The following is a 25957-nucleotide window of genomic DNA, read 5'->3' on the forward strand; positions in this document are numbered from 1 at the left end:
GCGAGTTACCGGCATCACATCCGCCAGGGGAAGCAAGCTTAAAAGCCGGTGGCGCTCCAGGACTACGGTCACTTGGCACAGCGGAGGCAGCACGGACAATCGACGTAATCGCTGCACCTGCTATCTTTGCAGGTTGGCATGTTTCGTACAGTATTTCTTTCAACGCAAAATATTTCTGTTACGCTGCCTTGACTGCTGCCAAGTTCCTAGCATTTTTTTTCTTTTCTCTTAACCATTTACCTGTGTTGTACCATGACTGATGCTGCTCGGTTCCAGGAAAAGCTAAGAAAGGAAATGAATGACTTTAAGGCGAGGTTGGAGCGTGAATTACGCAAAGAAATCCGCGAACTTAAGTCAAGTTTCGAATTCTTCAACTTGGAACTTGAGAAAGTAAAGAAGGAACGTGACGAGCTTGTGCAAGAAAACAGATCTCTCAAAAAAACAAAAAACAAATGAAAAGCTTGTTTTGGACTACGAGGCCCTTGAAGGGCGGGCGTTTCAGCTTGAGCAACGCATGGCTGCCTCCGAGCAGTACTCCAGAAAATGTAACCTCGAGGTGAAGGGTTTGCCTTTCACTCAGGGTGAAAGCATTCCTGACACCCTGAGTCAGATTGGTAGACTTGTTGGTGAGCCCATTTCGGAGTCAGATATTGACGTCTGCCACCGTGTTCAAGTGAAAAACTCGAATGTTGCCCCTAACATTGTTGTCCAGTTTAAATGTCGATCCAAGCGTGACACTGTGCTCGAGAAGGCAAGAAAGCTGAAACTTTCGACGCGTGACTTTGGCCATAAGTCTAGCGAACCTGTGTTCATCAACGAGCACCTTTGCCCTATGAAACAGTAGCTCGGAATGGCAATCGCGCAAAAAAAGGCGAAAAACTGGCGCTTTGCTTGGAGACGTGGTGGCAAGGTCTATGCTCGAAAAGAGGAAAAATCTCCTGTCTTGCACATCCGTAGCGCGCATGACGTAGAAAAGATTGTGTAAACTGCTCCGGTTTTCGCGAGCCTGAGCAGTCTATCTTGAATGATGAACGAGACACCGCGAGATGTCAGCAACACAATTCAAATCAACTCCGATGTATGCTTTTATTGCCTACATCTTAACATTCGTTCAGCTAGACACAAAGAAGATGAGTTATCAGTATTTCTAGACGAGTTTAGTTTCCAGTTCGACGCTATCATGTTGACTGAAACATGGTATACATGTGGCGAAGAAATTTACAAGCCGGAGGGATATCAGAGCTTTGCAAATCGATCTCGTAGGATGGGGGGTGGGCTTGCTATCTTGGTTAAAAATAAGTTCGACTGTGAAGTTCTTTCGGAATTTTCATTTATATGCAACGAAGCTGAATGTTTAACTTTGTTATCACAAAATTATATTTATTCCGTAGCGTACCGACCAGCTAATGCTGACATAAGTACCTTTATTGAATTTCTAGACCGCCTCTTCAGATACGTAAGCGACAACAAGTTCAATTTAATTCTTGGGGGCGATTTTAACATTGATCTCCTGAAACGATCTCCTGCGCAGGAAGCTATTTTACTAACTGTAGAATCGAGTGTTAATTGCATACTGACTCAGACGGCTACACACGTTACGATGCAGACAGCCACACTTATTGATGTATTTATCTCTAACCTAAATACTAGTAGCTTACTTTCAGGTGTATTACACAGTTCTATCAGCGACCATTATCCCATTTATGTGCTCCTGAAATGTGCCGCAAATAAACAACACAACCTATCAGCGCAGAATACTGTGCAAAATATTACTCCGGACACCCTCGCGTCCTTTTTTTCTATTCTTTCAAATCAAAACTGGGATGACGTCTTTTCTTCTGAGACTGTAGATGCGGCGTATGAGGCATTCATCACCTGTTTTAAACGCGTATACCATGATCATTTCCCTGACAAAACTGTAAAAAAGTCCACTAGAAGTCGTAAGCCATGGATAAATCGAGATTGCCTTAGAATGATTAAAAAGAAAGACCAGTTATACAAGAAATTTATGAGGACCAAGTCCCTTGCTGATCTAGTCAAGTTTAAACAATACCGCAATAAAGTAACGTCTTTTCTCAGAAACGAGAAAGAAACTTTCTGTACAATGAGTTTGAGAGGGAGTTCTGTGATGGTATCGCACAAGTTTGGAAAAAAAATAATAAATTATTAAACGGAGCACAGTCTACGTCAGAAGTTACAGAGCTTTGGTTCGGAGGTGAACGTATTGAGGGTGTGGCACTCGCAGAGAAATTTAATACGTTTTTCAAAGATATTATAAATACCGGTCTGAGTTCAGATTTCGCTTGCAACACTATACAACGGAATAGCAATAGTATATTTTTGGAACCTACGGATGACACTGAAGTGTGCAGTATTTTTACTTCCTTTAAGAACAACAGGTCTTGTGATATAGATGGCATTCAAATCTCACCTGTAAAATTTGCCCTCACTCTAATAGCACCAGTATTATCTTATATCTATAACCTTGCCTTATCAAGCGCGTCCTTTCCAAAGCAGATGCAGAAATCTAAGGTAATAGTATTATATAAAAGCGTTGATAAAAATAGCATGCCAAGTTACCGACCGATTTCCATTTTACCGCTTTTTTCGAAAGGGTTGGAGAAAATTATTGAAAAACGGTTAATGAAATTTTGCAATAGGTTTAAATTGTTATCAACAGCACAACATGGCTTTTTGCGAGGTAAATCTACCGAATCAGCTTTATTGTCTCAAAAATCTTAACGCTTTTGAAAATAAAGAATTGTGCATCGGCATCTTCATAGATTTCTCAAAGGCTTTCGATCGCCTTAATCATAATACCTTACTTAAAAAATTAGACCTTTATGGCATACGTGGCACTCCACTTGAACTATTGAAATCGTACCTACGTCATCGTGTACAATGCGTTAAAATAGGGCTACATATATCTCCATTTAAAATTATTACTGCCCGTGTCCCACAGGGTAGTATTTTAGGACCTCTACTTTTCATTTTATATATAAATGACCTTGTTTTGACTGTTAGCCAGCCGAAATTTGTAATTTATGCTGACGATGCAAGTTTATTTTTCACAGGTAGTTCCGCACAATCTCTGGTTTCTGTTACTAACAATGCTCTTGATAAACTTAAGGAATGGTCTGAAGCAAACTCTTTACTCATAAACACACACAAAAAAACTAAAGCGGTTCATTTCAGTACAAGACAGTTTCCCACTCAACGCGATATACATATACACATAGGCAATTCACGTGTCTAGATTGTAGACACTGTCAAGATTTTAGGAGCAATATTTAGCAAGACCACGAGCTGGGACACTGAAGTTTACTTCATTATGAGTAAACTGGCAAAGTGCTCCGGAATTCTCGCAAAATTTCGGCATTTTCTGCCCGAACACATAAAATTAATTATTTACAATGCGCTGCTTGTATCCCACCTAAATTATTGTTTCTTGGTTTGCGGTACTACAACTAAAACAAATATTAATAAAATATACATGCTTCAAAAGAAAGCTGTACGCTACATTGCAAACGTAGACTACCTTGCTCACACTCAGGAACTGTTTGCTCGTTACCAAATTTTTCCGATTAATACCGTGTACGAATATTACTTAGCATTAAAATATAAGCGTTGTATCCAAAATAACCAGCTTAGTTTTCTTGAATTATCCTGCCTCAGTCAAAATCTTTCAGAATACTCCTTTCGCAAGAAAGAAATTTGGCACATTCCCTTCTCCCGTGCAATGTACGGGCAACAGATGCTCCGGCATAGCCTGCCCACTGTTCTAAATAAATTATTGTCAAGGGGTATAATTCCTGAAACATGTTCACTAGTTGACATGAGAAGTGCATTAATTCACTAATATCTTATTTTTGAAAGCCGTGTTCATGTATTTTTTTTCTCGTATCTTGCTGCGATGTATCCTGTATAATATTATCTTGCTGCGATGCATTTCTGTGTTTTCTTTTTACTATTATGCTGTGTTTTTTCTGTTCTTATGCTTTGTTCACAAACTAATGCATATACGAGATATTTTTGCCCTTGTTAAATAGCCAGAGCGTTACTATGACTTTTACACTTTGCGTTTTCGCTGTATGCCTTGTACAGGGGGGCTCGGGCGTCCCTCAAGTGACTGTGTTCACTTTTTGCGCGGGCCTACCCGCATGGTTGATTTTTTGGCGATGTAAATAAACTTCAACTTCAACTTCAACTTCAACACTCCACCCCTGGAATTCCAGGTATCTTTGTCTCCCTCACGCACTGGAAGATAGCTGGTGCAGCGGAAATTCAGAACGGGAGGCATTCCACCCTGAATAGTCGTTTTGTGGTGTTCACTGTGAGCAGTGCTGCAGTGACCTGTATAGCTTCCAATGTCTTCCTTGAAGACATCTGGGTGTCATCCCAGAACCTCTGTAATTTCTAGTGCTGGCTCCCCAACGTAGTTGATCTGCTTCCCCTGAATGTGATGTGCCAAAAACCAATCTCTTCCTAGGAGGTTGCACCTGGTGCCCTTCATAAACAACAATGGAAGCAGATAGTCCTTTCAATTCTACCTCACACGAACTTGTGCGGAGCCGAGGACGTGTAATTCTTTATCTGACCGTGTGCGCAAATCGAGCGGCTTGCATGAAAGTCACGCAGTGTTTTTCTTCCACATTCTGTAGTCCGTGTCCTCGCTTATCAGGGAGCATGCCGCACCTGTGTGCACCTCAAACTGGACTGGCTTTCCCTCCACTCTCAAGTCCACGCGGAACTTGGGGCAGTGTGTACGTACACTCACTGTGTGCAGCTTGCAGCAGGATTTGCTGACAGGTGGTGGGTTGGCACTGTGTGCGCGTAGCTGCTAGTTGTCGGAGCGTGGTTCCGGGTTTTCCTTTTTCTTCGAGATTCAGGCACGCTCGATGTGACCTTCCTTGGAGCAGAAATGGCACTCGGCTGTGTTGAATTGGCTAGTTTCAGGGTCATGCAAGCCGTCGCATCGATAGCAATGTCGTGCTGACGTACGCTTGCCTTCTGGCTTGATTTGCGACGTCCTGTTAATTTCCGAGTTTGCCACTCCCTTGATATCTCGCTGATGCCTTGACGCACTTTCAGCTGACAGGGCTAAGTCCACAGCGCGTTGAAATATCAGGCTTTTTCTGCGAACAGTCTCTGTGGAAGATGTTCGTCCCAGACGACGCGGACAAACCTCTCCCGGAGTATCACATCTTGGGGCGGCATAGTTGGGTTCGCTGCTGAAGCGGTCGTTTGGGTGTCAGGTGACGTCGTTGGTATTGTAGCCGAAGGCAGCGCTCCGAAGTTGCAGTCGGCTGTCAACGTTGCGAGGGCCGCCGCGTAGCTGCTGATCGACTCGTTTGGCCGTTGGTCGGGTCTTTGAAACACGTACCGGCTGTAAAGCTCGGATGTCCTTGTGTGGAAGTGCCGCCCGAGAATTGTCACTAAATCATTGAAGTTGACTTCTCTCGGGATCTTCGGCGCTATCAGCGCGCGCGCACAGTGTTCGAAAGTGTCAGCTCCAAAAAGCGTGAGAAGTGCCCGCTTCTTCGCTTCGTCGCTGACGTCACTCGCCACGAAGTAAAATCGAGGCGTTGGATCCACGATTTCCATGATTTGCCCGAGAAAGGCTCGACAGCGCCGTGCATTCGTCTTGTAGCCACGGCCTTCGAAAACTTATCCGCTTCGCAACTCCTGCCTCATCGCCAGTGTTACGTACGGGGTGTGGCCCCATCCGTGAAAGGAGTGCGCATCGGTTGGTGGCAGAAAGCAGACTACGTTTATTTTCTACAAAAGACGCAGGTGAGAGCTGCATGTGTTCGAGGGGTCAAACTCTCGGTCCCTGTCCGGTATCCCAGACGCTGAGGGCGACGACGAAGGATTCTCAGGACTCGACTCGGGATGGGGTCGCTTCCCGTTTCTTCCGCGCTGGTGCTTTGTCCAGCCGAGCAGCGGTGGTGCGTCGCTTGTATACAACACAAGCTTTCGCTAGCACAGCTACAAAAAGTGCGCCATCGCGCCATACACAACCGAGAACATAGTGACGCATGTTGTCGCAACATTATGCTGTAGCAATAAACAAATAAAAAAGCGGCCCAGGTAAGACGACTGCACAGTGTTCCAAAGGTGGATCACCACGTCAACGACACACATGCAGCACAGAATGTGACAGTGCAAGAGTCGCGTTTTAATCATGACGCGGAAGCTTCAACCTACATCGACAAAAATATTCCAGTGTCGTCTGCTGTTGGCGATAGTTGCCGACTTCGAACAGTGTTGCTCTGCGCACTGCCGAATGTTTGCTGGCTTTCAACAGACGTCGCGTCCCCAAACCGAAGTGCGGATGCCGGCGCATGCGAACCGCTCGAGCTAACTCATAAAAAATAATTAATAAGAGAGCAAACGTAATAACAAAATCCTGGCACGGCGCGAAATTTCGCTGGTCGCCAGCATACGAGACTTGTCAATTCGCTGATACATGTTGCCAGTAGCTGGTTACCTATTTGGACAACCAGAGGGCGCATGCGAACCGCACCGCATCATGCGGTTGCAGCGTAAATGAAATTTTGTGACCGATCGCGGCGACCGCCCGTTTTTCACGAACAGCCTGCATGCGGTGCGGCGTGCGGCGATGGGCGATTTGAGCGTAAATCGGCCCTATAGGGTAGAATCAACGAAGACGGACGTACTGTAGGCGCTGCGCTCTCTCCCGCCCTTCTGGTTATGCGTGCAGAGAACGCACTTACTCGACGTTGAGCAGCGGGAAGGAGACCGTCTTCCAGTAGTCGAAGGCGTACTCGCAGGTTACGCGGAACCTCTCGTCGGCCGAGTCCTCGATCTGGCGGTCGTACTGCACCGTCAGGGAGTTCCACAGCTGGTGGCCACGAACCTGCACGCGAAGGACAGCCGAGAGCACGGTGAACACATGATTCGGTCGATGCGTTCTGTTGGTTGCATTTATAAAACAGGCAGAGTCAACGCCAGTTCATTCAACGTAAAGCGAAGCATTCTTGGTTTGAATGGCTCATGAACAATGTGTGTTTTTGAGGTATAAATATCAGTACTAATGAGCGGCATGGTATACGAAGAAATTATTTTATCTATAGTAAATTATGAACAAACTGGATGTTATATACGCGTATTTGTGTGCAGTACGTTGTACATCTATTATTTAAATTTTCAATGGTGATCCATAATGTCGTGGGGCACTGGTGGTGTTTGTTATGCGTCAGTTTCTTCTTGTGGAACTGCGGATCGAAACATGCGAAGCGTTTCAACGCGCTGGCTATAGGTGTTCTATGGGTGGCTATAGGTGGCTATAGGTGGCTATGGGTGGCTATAGGTGGCTATAGAATAGGTGTTCTATGCCGCTGTCGGCGCATGCGTCCATGGTGTAATGGTTCTTGCATCAGGCTTGGGTGCTAGAGGTTCTGAGTTCGAACACTGCCATCGGACAATTTTAATAATGCTTAAATATTTATAACGCGTACTTTGTTCGAAACGACTACTTTGCAAAGTCATCAAGCCATATAAATCCAAAAGGACGAAGTTTAAGTGAATTCATGTACAAGCCATCCTTCCCACGCTTGATGGATCACCTTGCTTGCAGCTCCCTTAGACGCCTGTGCCACAATTCCTTCTAGTATTTATTATATGAAATTGTGTGCTTGCAATAGTACACTACTTCTTCGCCGAACCATTCCTAGATGGCGCTACCGTCCCGTCAAACGCTTTCGGCGTTAGAGGTCAGATATGTAAGAAAATGTGCCTCGAACTCGACCAGAAAGCTTCGCTTTAAAAATCCCTCGGAAGCAACCAAACTTCTGATTTTTCGGGGAAGGTTGATGATCAATTGCATGGCGCAGAGGAGGACAGGGGGAACGCGATTGCAATGTTCCATTTCCCCAGGTGCGTATTCTCTGTAAGTCGACTTCGTAGTCTATGCCTTGCGGATTGAGCGAGTAATGAATTGATGGATCGGCTGATGAGATTTTGCATTTCGAAGAAACGCGAAGGCGATAACAGGTACCATAGTGCAGGACAGCAGGTTAATTCAGACCACCTAGAGATCCCACCACTGAAGAGTGAAGGCACAATAACATTTTTTTTTGTGTCGGAATGCTGCCGCCGTGCCCGGTGACTGAACACCCGACATCTTGCCGAAGAGCAGAACCCCGCAGTTGCCGAGTCACCACTCCGGTTGAGTAGGTTCCTCGCGTAGAGTTCAATCCCGCTTGCGGAAGAAGGTATTCATTATCCGCATATTATTCTGTTTCGCAATCTCTACTAATAACTCTCCCCTGCTATTCCTGGTGCCTATGCCATATTCCCCCACTGCTTTGTCTCCAGCCTGCTTCTTGCCTACCTTGGCAATGAAGTCACCCATCAGTATAGTGTCTTTTGTTTTGACTTTACCGATCGCCGATTCCACGTCTTCATAGAACCTTTCGACTTCCTGGTCATCATGACTGGATGACCAGGGTGTGGTCAGTTGCTTCGCAGCTGCTGGGGACTGAGGGCCGGGGTTTGATTGTTATATTCATATAGGAGGTTGTGGCCAAGTACTGCACCAGGGTGCCGAATCCAGCTCTGGTGAGGGAGTGCGTTACCGGTTCTGGTCACCGGGATCAGGCCACACTCCAGGCCTGTTTATGCAATTTTAGGACCAGACGGATTTTTTAAAAATTCGGCAGAAAATTGCGCGGCACCAGGATTCGAACCACGGACCTCTTGCACGCAAGGCGGGTGTTCTACGTCTACGCCACCGCTGCACTGCATATAGCGGCTCCACTGCCACCGTAGTCCTCCATAAAGAAAGCAACAAAATCCCAATAAAGAAAGGTGTCAGGCAGGGAGATACGATCTCTCCAATGCTATGCACTGTGTGTTTACAGGAGGTATTCAGAGACCTGGATTGGGAAGAATTGGGGATAAGTGTTAATGGAGAATACCTTAGTAACTTGCGATTCGCTGATGATATTGTCTTGCTTAGTAACTCAGGGGATCAACTGCAATGCATGCTCACTGACCTGGAGAGGCAAAGCCGAAGGGTGGGTCTAAAAATTAATCTACAGAAAACTAAAGTAATGTTTAACAGTCTCCGAAGAGAACAGCAGTTTACGATAGGTAGTGAGGCATTGGAAGTGGTAAGGGAATACATCTACTTAGGACAGGTAGTGACTGCGGATCCGGATCATGAGACGGAAATAACCAGAAGAATAAGAATGGGCTGGGGTGCGTTTGGCAGGCATTCTCAGATCATGAACAGCAGGTTGCTATTTTCACTCAAGAGAAAAGTTTATAACAACTGTGTCTTGCCAGTACTCACGTACAGGGCGGAAGCCTGGAGGCTTACGAAAAGGGTTCTACTTAAATTGAGGACGACGCACCGTGCTATGGAAAGAAGAATGATAGGTGTAACGTTAAGGTATAAGAAAAGAGCAGATTGGGTAAGGGAACAAACGCGAGTTAATGATATCTTAGTTGAAATCAAGAAAAAGAAATGGGGGGGGGCATGGGCAGGACACGTAATGAGGAGGGAAGATAACTGATGGTCATTAAGAGTTACGGAATGGATTCTTAGGGAAGGGAAGCGTAGCAGAGGGCGGCAGAGAGTTAGGTGGGCGGATGAGATTAAGCAGTTTGCAGGGACAACATGGCCACAATTAGTACATGACCGGGGTAGTTGGAGAAGTATGGGAGACGCCTTTGCCCTGCAGTGGGCTTAACCAGGCTGATGATGATAAGCATTATGCAGTGGTTATAGTTCTCGAAGGTTGGAATTTCCGAATGGGCCGCGGTATTCTAGTGCTCAAATTAGCTCTGCATGTGCTGGCTTTAATTGCGGCGAACGAGAGCTGCTGGGGCATTTCGCTAAGCCAGTTGCTTCCCAGTGTGAGCAGTTGTACTAGAAAGCCGAACGTCAAACCTTGAAGTGCGATAAATTGTGTGATTGCTTGGCAGATTAGGCAACCGTTATTAACGGCAGTAAATAATGTGTAGCAAATAATGACTGACCTGCTATTAGTTAATATCTATGAGAAACCCGGGCTCATTTGTAAACAGGCGCTTTAAACGAAGGACAAGTAAAAGGAGGAAGACAAGACACATGCTCTGTTCTCTGTCTCCCTTGTTCTTGTCCTTCGTTTTGGGCGCCTGTTTAAAAATGAATCCGTACCAACGTGCCTAGCTTGCCACCAACATAAGGTTGGACTGTAGCCGTGGATATATAGCAGTGTATTGAGACACGCGCATGGTTTGTCTTATTCCGCTTATATTTTTCACAGTCTAACCACTGTAACAAGGTTATCGCTCTGTGCAAGAGGCACCAAAAGGCATAAAAGCTTTCACGAATGTTGTGGCCCATTCTTTGGTGAAAGAGCAGGGACCTTGTTTGGGCGTCCGCAACAGCTCCGCGTGCGCAGGAAACCCGCGAAGGCGACAGTGCGCAGGAGCACGCGTGGTTTCTTGCGTGCGCCCGTAGCTCTTCTAGCGCTGCGTAGCATCGGCTGCGGACTCTCCGGGCTTTGCGGGCCGTTCTCGCGTGTTCTCGCGTGCCCACAGAGCGCCTTCTTCGATGTGGGTCTTGCCGAAGGTATGACACCGGCTTCTGGTTTGACTTCGTGACGGCTAATATTGGCTACGCAGTTTCACGACCTGGCATATGGCGGCGCTAAGTAGCACACTACCGGCTCCTGCTAGCACACACTACCGGCTACCGACATCAGTTCGATGTTCTACACCAATTCCTGAACCGCCCTTTTCTTTACCAGTCATTTTTTTTAACATACGCAGTTTTCTTCCTAAACGTAATATCATATCGAACCTACTGTCATCACCTGAAAGCAATGTTCTCGTACTCACCGAAACGTGGTTTTTGATGACGTTTCTGACGCAGGAATCCCCACCGACTTTCCTAATTTTGCTGTGTTCCGCAAAGATAGGCAGGGGTCTAGAGAGGGAGGTGTTCTTAGTGCTGTGAATAAGCAGCTATCCTGCTCCGTGATAGACGTACCATCTGAATTAGAAATACTATGGCTAAAATTCAATGTTAATCCAGAGCTCCTACTTCTCGGTGTATGTTATCGCCTGAACAGTCCTGCTGGTTTTCCTCTCAAAGTTAATAATATCCTGGTCAACTTAGCGAAAAAGTACTCGAATGCATGTATCTTGCTCTTGGGAGATTTCAACTATCCAAACACTGACTGGTCTTCTGCGCAACTATGTTCAAACCAAGCAGCTGCTAAGGACTTCCTTGACGTTTGCCTTAACTTTAAGTTAACGCAATTAGTAACTAAACCAACAGGCGTAACACAGGCTTCTGAGAACATTTTAGATCGTATACTAACAACTCATCCAGAAAATCTGTCAACGGTTAACTACCTCTGCGAAATTAGTGATAATAAAGTAATCCATGCCACCTTCATCTTTATACCCAGCTTACGCCATCCATACAAAAGGTCATCTGCCTCTATGCCAAAGGCAACTACGCTGCAATAAATAAAGAACTACGCGACTTTAATGAAAATTTATAATAATGTTTTCTTTTGGGCTCTTTGGAAAACAACTGGTCTCTCTTTCACAATGAACTTCACGTCTTAGCAGAGAAGTACATTCTAACTATAACTGTACGCGCTAACCAACATCATCCATGGTTTAACAAAACACTTAAAACTCTCGAGAAGAAAAAGAAACGTCTTTTTCGATCCGCAAGAATGAAATCAAGCCCCGGCGCCTGAGAAAGATACTACGAGTCTGAGCGTCTATACTTGGACGCTATCCGCCGACAAACACTGGTTTTATCATAACGACCTTGACCGCATCATAACTGATAACCAGAAAAATTTGTTGTACATCATTAATGCCCACACACCCCGTACTATCAGTATCTCAAACGAAATGGGTGATCTTTTATGAGACGCTGACTGCGCTAACATTTTTAACCCAACATTTTCTTCAGTTTTCACCATGGAGTCCGACACGCCCATTCAAAGCATTTCTGCTCCTGCCATGTCAGAAATGCTTGCCATCATTTTTTCATTAAACGGTATCTGAAGCATAATAGAATATCTCAAGATGGGGGGGGGGGGGGGGGTCATCGTCTGCTGGCCCTGACAAAAGTACTTCAAATCTCCTAAAGAGACTAAAATCATTTCTGCTTCTTTTTAATCTTGCTGTTTTCTCAATCATTAACCACAGGTAACCTACCGATCAAATGGAAAGTGAATAAGGTCGTTGCGGTCTATAAATCAGGTAATAGGAACTCACCATTATACTACTCCCGAATTCCATAACACGCGTCCCTTGCGAAATTATGCAACATGTCATTTTCTCACAAATAATGAACTTTCTCGACTCAAACGATTTTTTTTAATTTGTCACAGCATGGTTTATGCAAGGGATTTTCTTGTGAAACCCAGTTGGTAATCTTTCTTAATGATCTGCATTCAAACCTCGATACTAATACACAGACTAATGCAATTTTCCTCGATTTCGCAAAAGCCTTTGACAAAGTAGCTCATCAATGCATGCTTCTAAACCTTTCACAGTTGAATATTCACCCTAACGTTCTAAAATAGATAAAAAGATTTCCAACTAGTCGCTCGCAGTTTCTGCAACTCAATAATAGTGTTCCTAACCGGCTTCCTGTAACATAGGTGTTCCACAAGGCTCTGTGCTAGGACCCCTCTTGTTCTCAATATATATTAATGATCTACCACTTAATGTCGCATCCGCGTATATGCTGACGATTGTGTTGTCTACCGTACCATAACTAACATCAGTCACCAAGTGTTGCTTCAGAGTGACCTAGACATTATTCAAAATTCATGGTAAGGGTTGTAACAGCGCACCCAAGACAAGGACAACAGAAGGAATAAAACGACGACACGGCGCTCTGTCGTCATTTTATTCCTTCTGTTGTCCTTGTCTTGGGTGCGCTGTTACAACCCTAATGAATCGCAGCCAACTGGCCCAACTTGTCGTTCTGATGCAATATTCAAAATTGGTGTGATGACTGGCTGATGCTACTAAGTGCTTCTAAATGCAAAGAAATGTCAGTAACCCGCTGTCGAAATTCTCTCTTATCCTCCTATGTAATAGAAAACAAGCCTATTGAACCAGTTTAATCTTTCCAATACTTAGGCATCGCTATTTGTCACGACCTTGACTGGTGTTCGCATGTGAATAGCGTTATAACATCTGCTAACAAAAAGCTCGGTTTTTTTAAAACGCCACTTACGAAAAGCTTCTCCCCACGTAAAACGACTACCATACAAATCGTACATCAGACCTAAACTTGAATACGCCTCTGCTATCTGGTGCCTGCATAAAATTTACCTTATTAACGCCCTTGAAGCCGTACGGAATCGTGCTGCTAGGTTCATTCACTCAGAATATTCTTACGACATCAGCGCATCATCCTTAAACGCAGACTGCAGTTTACCAACTCTTTCGCATGGCCGTGGCATGGCCAGCTTATAATTACTTCAAAAATTTTTTTACAGACCGCTCGCCATCGCACCATTCATTTCATTCCTGGCACGAACATCACCTCGTACGGGTCATTCATTAAGTGTAGCTCACTCCAAAACGCGCGCTTTCACTTTTTCGTCCTCGTTTTTCCCTCCTGTAGTTGTAGACTTGAACGGACTCCTATACAACATCGCTGCCATCACCAGTTCATCGGCATTCACGGAAGAAGTCTCATCGATTCTCTCACCTTAACTAATATTGTTTTACCTATTCTTTGTAATCCCACCCGTTATGTAATACCCCCGTGTGGGGTCTTTAAGGAAATAAAGAAAGAAAGTAAGAGAGAAAGAAAGAAAGAGAGAAAGAAAGGAGAAAACAAAAGAGCGCGAAACATAAAAAAAAACGAAATAGATACGCGCTCGTGCGCCGCTACTCAAGCGCTCCCAAGCGAATAGCCACGGATACACGACTTTACCAGCGGGCTGCAGCTCGACACATGGCTTCACGCAATGTGACGGTCGCGGCATCATGAGAACGCGCCGCTGACGCATTGATAAGCGCAGCGGAGCCATAGAGGGGGGGGGGGGGATTTAGAAGCCGGGAAACCATGGCGGCGCACTTGGGGCTGTAATTTTCTACACTCATCTTGTTCTGTAGATAGGCGTGCCTGGGAAGTATGTTCTTTTGTTCCCTTTGGCAACAGAAACAAACCGTTCGTAGGTTATATCCATCTAATGCATTTTGGCGGATCAGTACGGCCACCGTATGCTGTTGTCAATGAGGTAAATCATTCTTGCTTGATTTGTCAGTGCGTGGATAATAACTGGAAATCTTAATGGTACCACACCCGTGACCTGCTCTTCAAGAAGAATGATCAGAAGGCTAAAATGATCCTGGTTCTGGGGGCGGCTCCAGGCGACAAGACGGAGACGGCCAAGCTATTGAGGTGGCATTGTGGAGGACGCCCTAGTCCATCAACAATACTTAGAACGTACGAAGTCCTTTGTCAAACGGGCAACTTCACAAGAAAGCGACACAGGACTGCGACGGTAGTTCAAGAAGCGGAAACGGATGTTTTCGCATCCTTTGCTGCTAACGATAATGTGCACGACGCCAGTGTGGAGGCCACAACCTGAGGATTTAAAAGAAAGATCATATGCACCCGTACCATGTATATTTTCCTCAAAAACTTGAAGACTGAGATTATGAAAACAGACTTGACTATACCAATTGGACTTTCACGAAATGTGAAGATCCGGATTTTCTCACTCGTGTGATTTGGACGGATGATGCTAATTTCTCCAGAAACACACAAGCTAACCTTCACAACGCGCGCTACTGGAGTGATAGGAGTCGCCACTGGCTGGCACAAACACGACACCAATACCAGTGATCGTTCAGTGTGTGGTGCGGTATTTGTGATGGCAACATCATCGAGCCATCTTTTTTGGCAACACATTAACGACGCAACGCTACGTCAACGACATCCTCGAGGGCCCTGTGAAGGAAGTCTGTTGCAACGTTCCACTTGCGCACATTCGGAACAACTGGTTTCAACACGATATTGCTCCTGCGCATAGTAGTAGTCACTCTCGAGCATGGCTCGCCAAACTTTTTCCTGGACAGTGGATTGGCCGGCACGGACCTGTACCCTGGCCTGCAACTTCACCTGACGTAACACCGCTGAGCTTACTATATTGGGGCTACGTGAACGATCGCATGCCTAGCAGCCAAACTATCACACTGGACGCCCTAAAGACAAAATAAGCACAGTCTGCCGCGAGATTTCAACGTCGTTGGTCAAAGCTGCAACATCAAAAGTGGTGGAAAGAAGCAAGTACTGTATTGCTTCAGGCGGTGACCTGTTTGAGCACGTGCTATAAGTGGCATGGGAAAATAACTGATCAAAATTTGTGTAAAACGTGACTGTTTAACGCACCTTCATGATGCCACTCTATGCTTACATAAGAAAAGCTTGCTACAAAGATAGAAATAGACAAAATACTGCTTTGTTTTGCCTCTATTCCGGAGTTCAAGAGACAGAAAGGGTAAATAGCTAAACCAGTTGTACTTTTGGATGTTTCTTTCTGAGCGGCTGAGACGTCCTACGTGCTTTTGATTTATGTTTTATTGAAATAAACGCGTACTGCTCCTGACAAGTTGGGAAGGTTGTAGAATAAAGTCAACGATAGCCGGCAAACGCCTGGACTGTATATTACGCGACATACCGCTAAGCCCCTAGATTCCAATACTAATGTTGTTTATTCCACTGGATGACGGACGCTGCTTTGACTTCTTTTCGGAAGGATGGGGTAAGGGTAGCTATCTTTCTAGTTGAGAGGTTCAAGCACTCGGCTTAAGACGTCGAGCACTTTAAGTGCGCTTCGAGCAGACGGCGTCCCCATGTCCAATAAATCGCTCGGATGGCCTCCATGAGGGAACGTAGCACCGAGATCACTTGACGATCGGTTTTAGGTGAATCATCCATGGCTGGAGAAGGCTCCGGTGGGGCCGCGACCTTCTGAGGTTCCTTACCACGGGAGCGGCTCGGTAGCGTAGGCCATTCCTGGGACCACATCAAAAGAATATCCAGGATTCTACGTTCGGAGCTGGGCCGTCAGATCCGGCTTTTCAACGATCTTCTCAGATGCATGTGCTACACCAACTTCCCTGCGTGCGTTGCTACAAGTAAACTAAGAGACTACCGGAACGTGGTGAGTACTGCCATAGAAACCACATGGAACAGTTTGCTGTCTTGTCTACTGAAGAGTGTGAACGCGGCCACCACAAAGAAGAGGCGGACAGAGAGACTGATGTTTATAGTTGAAACCAATATTCCAAACGATATAGTCAACCTTCTCAACAAGGGGCCGAAATACGGACTTGAGCCCCAGGTTCCAGCACAATCGCTTCTTGCATTGCATCGGCAAGTCGCAAGAAAAGCGCCCCAGGAACAGCGCGAGCGTTGCCTGCTAGATGGTGTAGACAGCCTACAGAGAGCTGCCCCCAAGGCTGGAACTGGTCGACAGGGGCGAATGTTGCAACGTGTGGTGTCTTTTTTCAAAGACAATCAACTCTGTCTAATGCAGTCCGATCAGGAAGGCGCTTTTGTAGCTCTTCCTAGGCAAGCCTTTAACGAAAAAGCATTAGAGGCAATCAAAAAGGATTTTAAGCCTGTAAAAGTCAGCTTATCAAAAATTAGGAAAGCCATCACTTCGTTCGGTGAAGAAATTGGCTGTCAAAGGTTAGCTAAACAGATCAGAAAGAGTAAAAAAGATTCTCTTAGAGCTTTCTTCATTGCCAAGACCCAAAGGTTGATGTGCCGTTTCGAACGATTATTAGTGAACGGGACACGTGGTAATATCAAGCCAGTAGTTTTTTTGCTAAAATCTCTGCAGCTTCTTCAACTCAATGACCCTTTCTTGACTAGAAACTCGGATGAGGTTTTTGAATATTTCCGTGGCCGGCAAAAAATAGGCTATGTGTTCTCCGTTGATGTAAATGACATTTTTTACTCGGTTCCACATCCTGAGCTTCTAAAAGCCGTTAAACAGTGCATTGATGAAAGTGGTGAAGCGAATCTTGTGTCTAAAATGTAGATGTCGGCTTCGAATTTTGTTTTCCTTTTGGAAGCTTATCTCAACCGCACCTTTGTAACTTTTGAACATGCCATATTTTTGCAGAAAGAGGGCAACTGCATTGGTTCACGTGTAGCACCAATTTTATGTGACATCTCTTTATCCTACTTTGACCACGCACTACAATGTGTTTTTACTTCATCTCATCCTAACGTTCTTAAAGTTTTTAGATACGTTGACGATTTTTTAGTTGTTATTGACAATTGATGCCCCTTGCCATGCCATGAAATGGTTGATCAGCTTTTAGATGTTCTTAGAGCAAACGCAAAAGGACTTACTTTGACTAACGAGCTTCCGAAGGACAGTTCGTCGCAGATTTTAGACCTTAACCTAACACTTAAGAGCGTTCAGGTTTGCTGTGCGTACCTCCCTCGAGGTAAAAAAGAATTGCTACAATATGACTCAGCGCTCTCTAAGACTGTGAAGCGTGGAATCGCCTTACTTTGCCAGGAATCGGCTCTGCGCAAGTCATGTGTGCATGTGATGCAGGTGAGTTTTTGCCATCAACTTGAGAGACTTCTAAAAGCAGGCTGCCCTCAGTCTGTCTTAAATGCCGTGGTCGGGTCCCTCCTACAGAAGCTGAAAACTACCACTGCGAGTGAGAAAACGCACTCGAAGGAAAGGGAGCGAGTAAAACCAGAAGTAGTACCTTATGTGCACCGTGTGAGCCATAACATCAAGAAGGTAGCTACCAGATATGGCATTCCGGTTGTCTTTTCGGCTCCCAACAAGTTAGCTCAATTGTGCCCCCGGATCACACGCGAGGGGCCGCTGGGCTGCCAGAAGCAGCACGCCAAACATTTCAGGGACTGTGTTGAAGGGTTGGTCTACGAGATACCCCTAGATTGCGGCAAGTAATACGTCGGAAAAACGGGACGTTGTATTAAAGACAGACTGAGGGAGCACGCTAATAGTATCGGTAAGTGTGACAAGACGCATCTTCCTGCGCACAGTAAAGCCTGTCGTTGTACGCCATGCTTTGAACAAGTATTTATTCTTGGCAGAAGTAGGGATCAAACTGCAAGGCAGTTGTTGGAAGCGTTTTATATTAAAAAGAAAGAGTCTTATTGTGTCAGCGATACATCTATCGTATTATATTCCGCAGAAATGTGCTTTATCCAAAGTGTGTTATCATGAGCATGTTGTTCTGTCACACCTTGGCTCCCTGTGCATGAGCGGAAGTTGTCTTTTCTTCTATGCGTCTGCTCAGGCTGTCATTAAACAGTTCGTAGTTTGGCGCTTCCCTGTCTTCCTTTCTTCTGTCCCTTTTCAAGAAATGTATTTTGCGCCCCAAAGTATACCTAGGAAATCTAAGCACTAACTTGCCCAACAAGTCCTTTTGGAACATCATATAAGATGCATTCTGATAATGTGATAAGACACTGTAGAAGGTCATTAATGTATAGTAGAAAGAAGAGCAGGCCTAGAGTTTATGTATGCCGAACGCCGATGTTAATTATTTCTTTAGTGGAAAATATGCCGGAGATCGATATTAATTGCTCACGATCAGATAAGTAATTACGGAAAAGGTTAAGAGAATTGCCACGAATACCATAAGATGGCAGTTTAGAAAAAAGAATGTCATGATTAAGTGTGTCAAAAGCTTTAGTAAAATCTCAGAAAACCAAACCAACGAAGCTACCCTTGTCAATTTCTAGTTTACATTTTTCGGTAAAGTAAACGAGGGCTAGGTTAGTCGAATATCCTTGTCTAAATCTAAACTGGTTCGGATGAAATAGGTTAAATTTTGTTAGGTAGTTAGACAGGCGAAGATGGATTAGCTTTTCTAATTACTTTGATAAAAAAGGGGGAGAATGGATATCGGCCTATAATTAGAAATTAAACATTTGTCACCTTTTTTGAAATACCGGAATAACCCTACTCATATTTAACTCTCGGGGAAATACACGAGTTTCGAAAATTATATTGCGTATGTAAGTGAGCAAAACCTCAATTTCATCAGCAATCATTTTCATATGGTTAGCAGAAATAGTATCGATACCTGCGCTAGAGGATTTTATACTAGTAATTTTTCTTGTTACTTCCTCTGGCGTAGCAGGAAGAAGAAAAAATGAGTGAACACAATGGTCAAGTTCGTCATGCGTAGTGGATGGAAGAGGTATTAGAGAGGAGTAGTCACTAAATGCGTTAGCCATATCTAATGGGTTACATATTACTGATCCTTCATAATGAATGTAAGCTATAGGCGGAATAACGGTTTTATTCAGAAATGCATTGATCAAACTGCCATTCTTTCCTTATGTCTGAGCCAGCAAAATTAATTTCGTTTCGATAATAGCGCTTCTGGCGTCTTTCATTAGAGCATTCAGCGTGTGACCATACTGCTTGTAACGATCAAGTAGATGTACCTTAAATGGTTGTGCTATTGTTTTTTACATAAGTTATCTGTCTTACGCAGGCTATTAAGTAATCCCCCTGTCAACCATGGATTTCTAGGGGAAGAATAACGTACATGGCACTGTACACTTGTTGTCGATGAAGACACGCAATTGGATATGATGGAGAAGAAAGCGGTGTATGCTGATTCATCATTATTCATTGAAGTGACACAAGACCACTCAAATTTAGGTATACCATTTCTTCAATTTTGTCGCGATCAAACTTATTCTTAACAAAGTTCACGCTATTAATGCGAAGACTGTTCTCAGAACAAAGGGCAACTGGGAAATGACCTGTAATATTCCTTTGAAGAATGAATTAGGAGGGAGTATGAAGAAGGTTCGAAAGCGCATGGTCAATAAGTGTTCCCAAACCATTATTAGCGCAGCGGTTGGGAAGGGAGATTAGAGATTCAAGACTCTGACCTTGGAAACAGCTGACATACTGACATAGATAAGAGGAGGAAGCACGAAGTAAATTAATGTTAATGTCACCCAAAATGGCAACGGACTTTTTTCCTTTGAATTAATGGCAAGGGTAATGTGAAGTGCTTCACAAAATGCAGGAAATGGTGAATGTGTTGACGATAAATGGTACCAAAAACAATCTGTTTATCAATGCCTATTACAGAGCGGTAAACCTCAATCCACACCGACTCGCAATCACAGTAATTTAAGTGAAGATCAAGCCTACGCTTGTAACTGATGTCGGACCGAATAAACATGGCTGAGCCACCATGTTGTGATGAAATGCGATTGCAATATTTTGAATTTTATGATGGAAAACCACAAAATTTCTTATCTAAATTACTGAGCGATGTGTCATAAACACACAAAATTGAGAAGGAATGAAGACAAGAAGATAGTAGTATCTGATAATCGTGAAAATGCTTTCGAAGACTACGGAAATTGAAATGAATCGCCGAATGATAGTTTTTGCGAAAAGTAGGATGGGATATCATTAACGCAAATGTACGACATCAGGTCAGATCAGAATACGATGAACCGAAAAACAAGAAAGAAAAAAAAACCTATTCGCTTTAAGCGAAAATCGCCAGGTCCGAATCATTCCTCATGCGGAAAACTTTGCTATCAGTACATTTCTTCGTCTTTATGACGCAGTCATCAGTCCACAAAAAAGGCCACTTTCTTTCTTCTTGAGTTGCAAGGCCTTAGTGAATAATTGCTTATTGTGTGGAGTGAGGTGGTCATTCACGAAAAGAGGTTTGCTTTCGTGCGTTGCTGAATCCAATGTCATTAGTGTTAAGGCGTGCCTTTCGGGCTTTGCCTATGAACTCGGTTTACAAGGCTCGAGAGTGAAATCGGACAAGCAAGTGCTTTGTGTCAGATGCAGAGGGAACACGATGAATGACATCGATATCATTAGCAGAAATGGGACATTCTATTTTAGATGCAATAGTTTGAAGAATATTCATGCAGTCTCCACCCTGAGTAGACGGACCGCCTTTGATTTCCAGGTTTTTTCATGATACTGTTCGACATCACCAATTAGTCTTTCCAAGGATTCGTTATACGCAATCAGGGATTTGTCCATCGCATTAGTTTTTCCTTTTCAGATCTGAGGGATTAAACAGTCTTGTTCAGAAAATCAAAACTGCTTCTTAGTCCTTCTATCTCGTCCTTTAGACCTTTAATGAATAAAGAAGGCTGGGAATCTAACTCTACGGTCGAATTCGTTTATGCAGCCCCTCTACGTCTTCTAGGTGACTATTTGACCACAGAAAAGATAGCTTCTAAATGTCAACCCTATCTTCAAAGCCTCCAGGACTGCTACCGCGACCTCCAGCCTGTCCAGTCAAGGTCAGCCAAGCAGCACATATTCGATCACCCAGACCTCGGAACCGCCACACATGTTTTTCTTAGGCGAGACGGTGTCCGGACGCCCATTACGCCGGCATATAACGGGCCCTTTCCGGTTCTGCGCTGTTCTACCAATACTTTTGTCATTGCGCATCACGGACGTGCCTCTAAGACCGGCTATTACGCCGGCCTACGTGGAGACACCAATCACTGATGTGCATCTTCAGAGCATGAATTTCCCAGAGCGTTACTTTCCCTTACAACCTGAAGAACGTCCGCATCGCCTACATTTCAGACTAGTGGTCTAGCCGGGGGGCCCTGTAGCACCCGCCTCTGCTACAATGCCAGGTGGCGCCCACAGCCAGAACGACGAAGGAAATAAATGTAGTGGGGGTTGGCTTCGGTAATCAACTCTTCAGCTTACGTGTCGGTCGTTCTTTCTTTCCCGCTCCAACGCTGTACCTTAATTAAGTGTACCTTAATTACCATCAAAGGTCGTGGGTCCGACTTTCATCAAAGGTCGTGGTTTCAAGTGCCTTTATTAACTATACCCTAATTAACAGGGTCATAATGAACTTCGCCTTAATCAACACAAAAGGTTGTGGGTATGAGTGTTTTAATTAACGATATCTTAATTATTTGTACATTAACTAACTTCGCCTTAATTACTACCAAAGATTGTGGGTTCGACGTCCATCAATTTTGGTGCCATTGAATTTTGGTGCCTTAACACCGGACAGTAAATTCTTGGACCCATCCATCATTTTGGACCCAGCCATTTAAGGCTTCCACAGGAATAATTTTGCAGATTCCACCAACTGTGGACATCAATGTTATGCGAAGCATATTGTAGATAACTGGCGATCCAGCACTGTTTTGGGTTCCGCGTGACGCGAGAAGGGCGACGATGGCGTTGAGGACAAAAAATCGCGTGACGGTGACACCACGTATTCTACTCCCATTGTTGAGCGCGAGTTTACAGCATGTGGATTGTAGGGCTCTGTTTGCTACTGGAAGGCGTAAGGCGAGTGAATCACAGATTGTGATGACATCTGCCGTGCAACTGTACAATTAAATTGTACATGCAAAAAACATCCTACGTACTTATGTCTATGTCATATGGTGTAGGTTAAAAGGACAATGGCACTTTTAATGCAGCAATGAAAGGTTCTAACATATTTGACCTGGGCCCGTCATTAAGGTGGTACAATGTCGCAAAACTCAGCGTTAGCTGTAAAAGGAAATAACTAGGGAATGTGGGCCGATACCGAAGACGGTGCAGTCTCCAAGGGGTAGGGAATGAACGTGTTCCACGTCAGCTCTCTGAATTTTTCTCATGGCGCCGATTATTCAATTCGGATCTTCATGAAAGTGCATCTATCGGATGTATGAACCTACGTGGACCACCGGGATACCCAATTCCGAGGTAGGCGTCCATTTATCCGGTAATTAGAGCCGATTTTGTGACCCACGAAGAGCGCCCACCGGCCTCGGCTTCGGCCGAGGGAAGCGGTAGGCCTACTCTCAGGCCGCATCGAGCCGCAGCCAATTACCGACCAATCGCTAATTTGGCAAGCGGACAGTGACCCAATATGTCGACCGCTATGAGAATTGAGGTCGATGGCGAAGAAATTTCGCCGGATCAGCTCACGAGAGCCGAGGGGTGGAAAACCGCCGGCGAGAAGTTGAAGCAAAGGAGCCACGCAAGCCAAGATGGCGCCGAAGCCGCAGTTGACGTCAGCAACAGACGTGGCGATGACATCTATGGCACCACCGACAAGAGCCTTAGTCACAGGATAAAGCGAGTAAACAAGGGCAAGCTGCTCAAGGGCGCGAGGATGCCGGACCTCCCGCGCGAAGAAGTGAAGATCATAATGCGGCCACGCGGCGGGCTTCAAGTGAGCAATGTGGCCTGGGTCGAAATCAGCCGAGCCATTACTGGGGCGGCCCAAGTCGATGCAATTGCAGCAAGAGAAGATATTATTTGTCCAAACCATCAACAGAACATAATCGTCGTGAGTACTTCGAAGAGGGAGCACGCCGACAAGTACGCCATGGTGAAAAGCATCGACATTCGAGGAACGGCCCACGAGGTGAGCACTTACGAATCGGCGCCCCACGGAACAGTTAAAGGAGTGATACGAGGAATCCCGCTAGAGGACACCGCCCAAGAAATTCAAGACCTAGTGGTGCACAAGCACAACCTGACGGCGTTGCAGGCGAAACGAATTGGCAAGACCAGATCCGTGGTGATCGCCTTCGAGGGACCCAAGGTTCCCAATTACGTGCGTTACGGGAACCTGCTCGTTGAATGTTCACTGCGCCGCAAGCGGATCGACGTCTGCTACCAGTGCGGCCGCGTCGGACACCGAATGGACGTGTGCCCCAATCTCCAAAATCGCATCTGCCGGGGGTGCGGCATCGCCAACCCGGACAAAGAGCACGCGTGCGTGCCCAAGTGCGGCCTGTGCGGCGGCAAGCATCTCACCGCCGACCCGGCCTGTAAGGCAAAATTCAAGACGCCGTACGTGGTGCGGCGCCGGCGCTGGGAGCGGCGCCGGGCAATCGACGACAGTAGGAAAGAAGATAGAGGTCCTGCAGGCCGTGCCCAACGCAGCACCTCTTCGCGGAGCCGTTCGAGAACTCCGGCCCGCAAGGGCAGCCACCAAAGCCGCCAACGATCGAGATCCCGTTCCCGGGATGGCCCAAACAGGGCCGACCAGGCGCCATCGGCTGGCTCCAAGGATGGCCGCCGCTGGGAGACGATGGGAAAAGGAGGCAGTCGTAGCTCGAGCGGAAGACGCCGGGGATCCCGTTTGAGGTCCCGGACCAGGTCAAGAACCCGGGTCGAGTCCAACCAATGAGGGATACTCGCCGAGAAATAGGTGGGCTGGACCAAAAGGTCTTCCGTCGCTCTAGGGAACGACAGAGAGTTCCCACCCCTCAACCCTACCCCACCTCCCCCCTCTAGCCAAAACGCCGCAACACGCCAAGAGTGCGGCGAATGTACAGAACTTAAAAGACTAATCGAAAGGCAAAACTCCCAGATTCAGGAACAGAATGTGCAGATAAGAGCACTCATGAGTAAAATAGATGCGCTAGCTAGCGGCAGCTCAGCGACTAAAATAACCAAAACAAGCACGGCGCGCGAGGACGCCAACGAGAAACGCAAGGTGCCACGGAGGGAACCCCTCTCGCCCCGCCAAGAGCGGAGAGGAGAGGCGCAGCCCATGCAACAAGCATTGAATGTTCAAGAAGCGATGGACGCTGAAACCACAGCTGACTGCAAGACGGCAGCGGCACCGCAGACGTCGCATCAACAACAGCAACCGCCGCAAGAGGGCAAACTGGCAGCGATACTCGCAGCCATCAATCAAATTAACGAGAACCTCGACAATATGAATGCCAGGTTAGAGGTCTTCGAGGGTCAAATAAAGATCCTGTCAGTCAAGCACGAACGACTGGCGGCGAAGACCGCGACGATAACCGTGAAGAACAAGTTCGCAGCGCTAAGAAAAGAACGCGCAAATAAAGTCAAGGAATCGATAGCGTACAGGCGCGGTCGCATCAAAACGTCAAAGGAAGATGGCGCAGACGCCGAACAGTAAAAGGCAAATCCGCGGGGGGGGGGGAAACGACGATCATTTACCAATGGAATTGCAGGGGCATCCGCACCAAGGAAGCCGAGTTACAACTTCACATGGATGGGCTCGACCAGAAACCGGATATGATCGCGTTACAAGAGACACACGGCAGACCCAGACTCCCGGGTTACGTGACCTACACGGATCCGACGGAAGGCGGGACGGCGTTACTGGTACGCACCAACACAGCAGCCACCCAGCATCTCACGGTGCAAAAGGGCTGCGAACACACGCTGATCGAGGTTCACACAAGGACTATTGGCAGTGCCGGAAACCTGTTTGTGATGAGCGCATACTGCAGGCCGTCACAAAGGCTGTACGACTTTGAAACAACAGTGAGCCAGGCGAAGAGGTTGGAGGGGAACAGGCCGCTCCTGGTCCTAGGCGACTTCAACGCCCCTAACAGTACATGGGGTTACAAATACCAATCTAAACGAGGCAAGGCTCTAGTAAAGGCAATGGAGGACCAAGAAATGGCGCTCCTTAATGAACCGGGCGTCGTCACCCGAAAGAGAAACAGCGTCAACAGGGACACCACCCCGGACCTGTCGTGCATGGCGGGCTCCCTAGAAGTGGCCTGGCGGAACGAAGACATAAACCTGGGCTCCGACCACAGCATCATAAGTGTAACGATCAAGGGACCAAGGTACCGGGTAGCCCTCAGCAAAGCCCGGATCACCGACTGGGACCGAATGCGCAAGCACACGGACGAAGAAAACGAGACCTCCCGAGAAAACGTGGAGGATGGCAGACATCAAACGTACGCAGAATGGGCGCGAGAACAAAAGATCGCGCTCGACAGATTTACTCAAGTTGTGACAACGATGCAGACGCCCTTCGTCGACGCCAAACTAGCCCACATGTGGGAGGCGCGGCACTCGCTCACGCGAAGATGGAAGCGTCAACGACGAAACAAGAAGCTCGTCAAACGCATCGCGCTCCTCAACAAACAGATCGCTGAATACGCAACCAAGCTGTGCCGAGAGAACTG

General features: G+C 46.1%; 1 protein-coding gene across 2 annotated transcripts in view; it reads right to left on the reverse strand.

The window, feature by feature from the left end:
- Positions 1-25957, reverse strand: part of LOC142583371 (uncharacterized) — a 79892-nt gene that overhangs the window by 38198 nt on the left and 15737 nt on the right. For both annotated transcript variants that reach the window (XM_075693804.1, XM_075693803.1), the window contains exon 5: positions 6738-6880. In XM_075693804.1, the coding sequence (XP_075549919.1) occupies positions 6738-6880 (143 nt within the window). The remainder of the gene's footprint in view (positions 1-6737; positions 6881-25957) is intronic.

This window comes from Dermacentor variabilis, chromosome 5 (assembly GCF_050947875.1).
Source record: "Dermacentor variabilis isolate Ectoservices chromosome 5, ASM5094787v1, whole genome shotgun sequence".
In the NCBI taxonomy this organism is placed as follows: Eukaryota; Metazoa; Arthropoda; class Arachnida; order Ixodida; family Ixodidae; genus Dermacentor; species Dermacentor variabilis.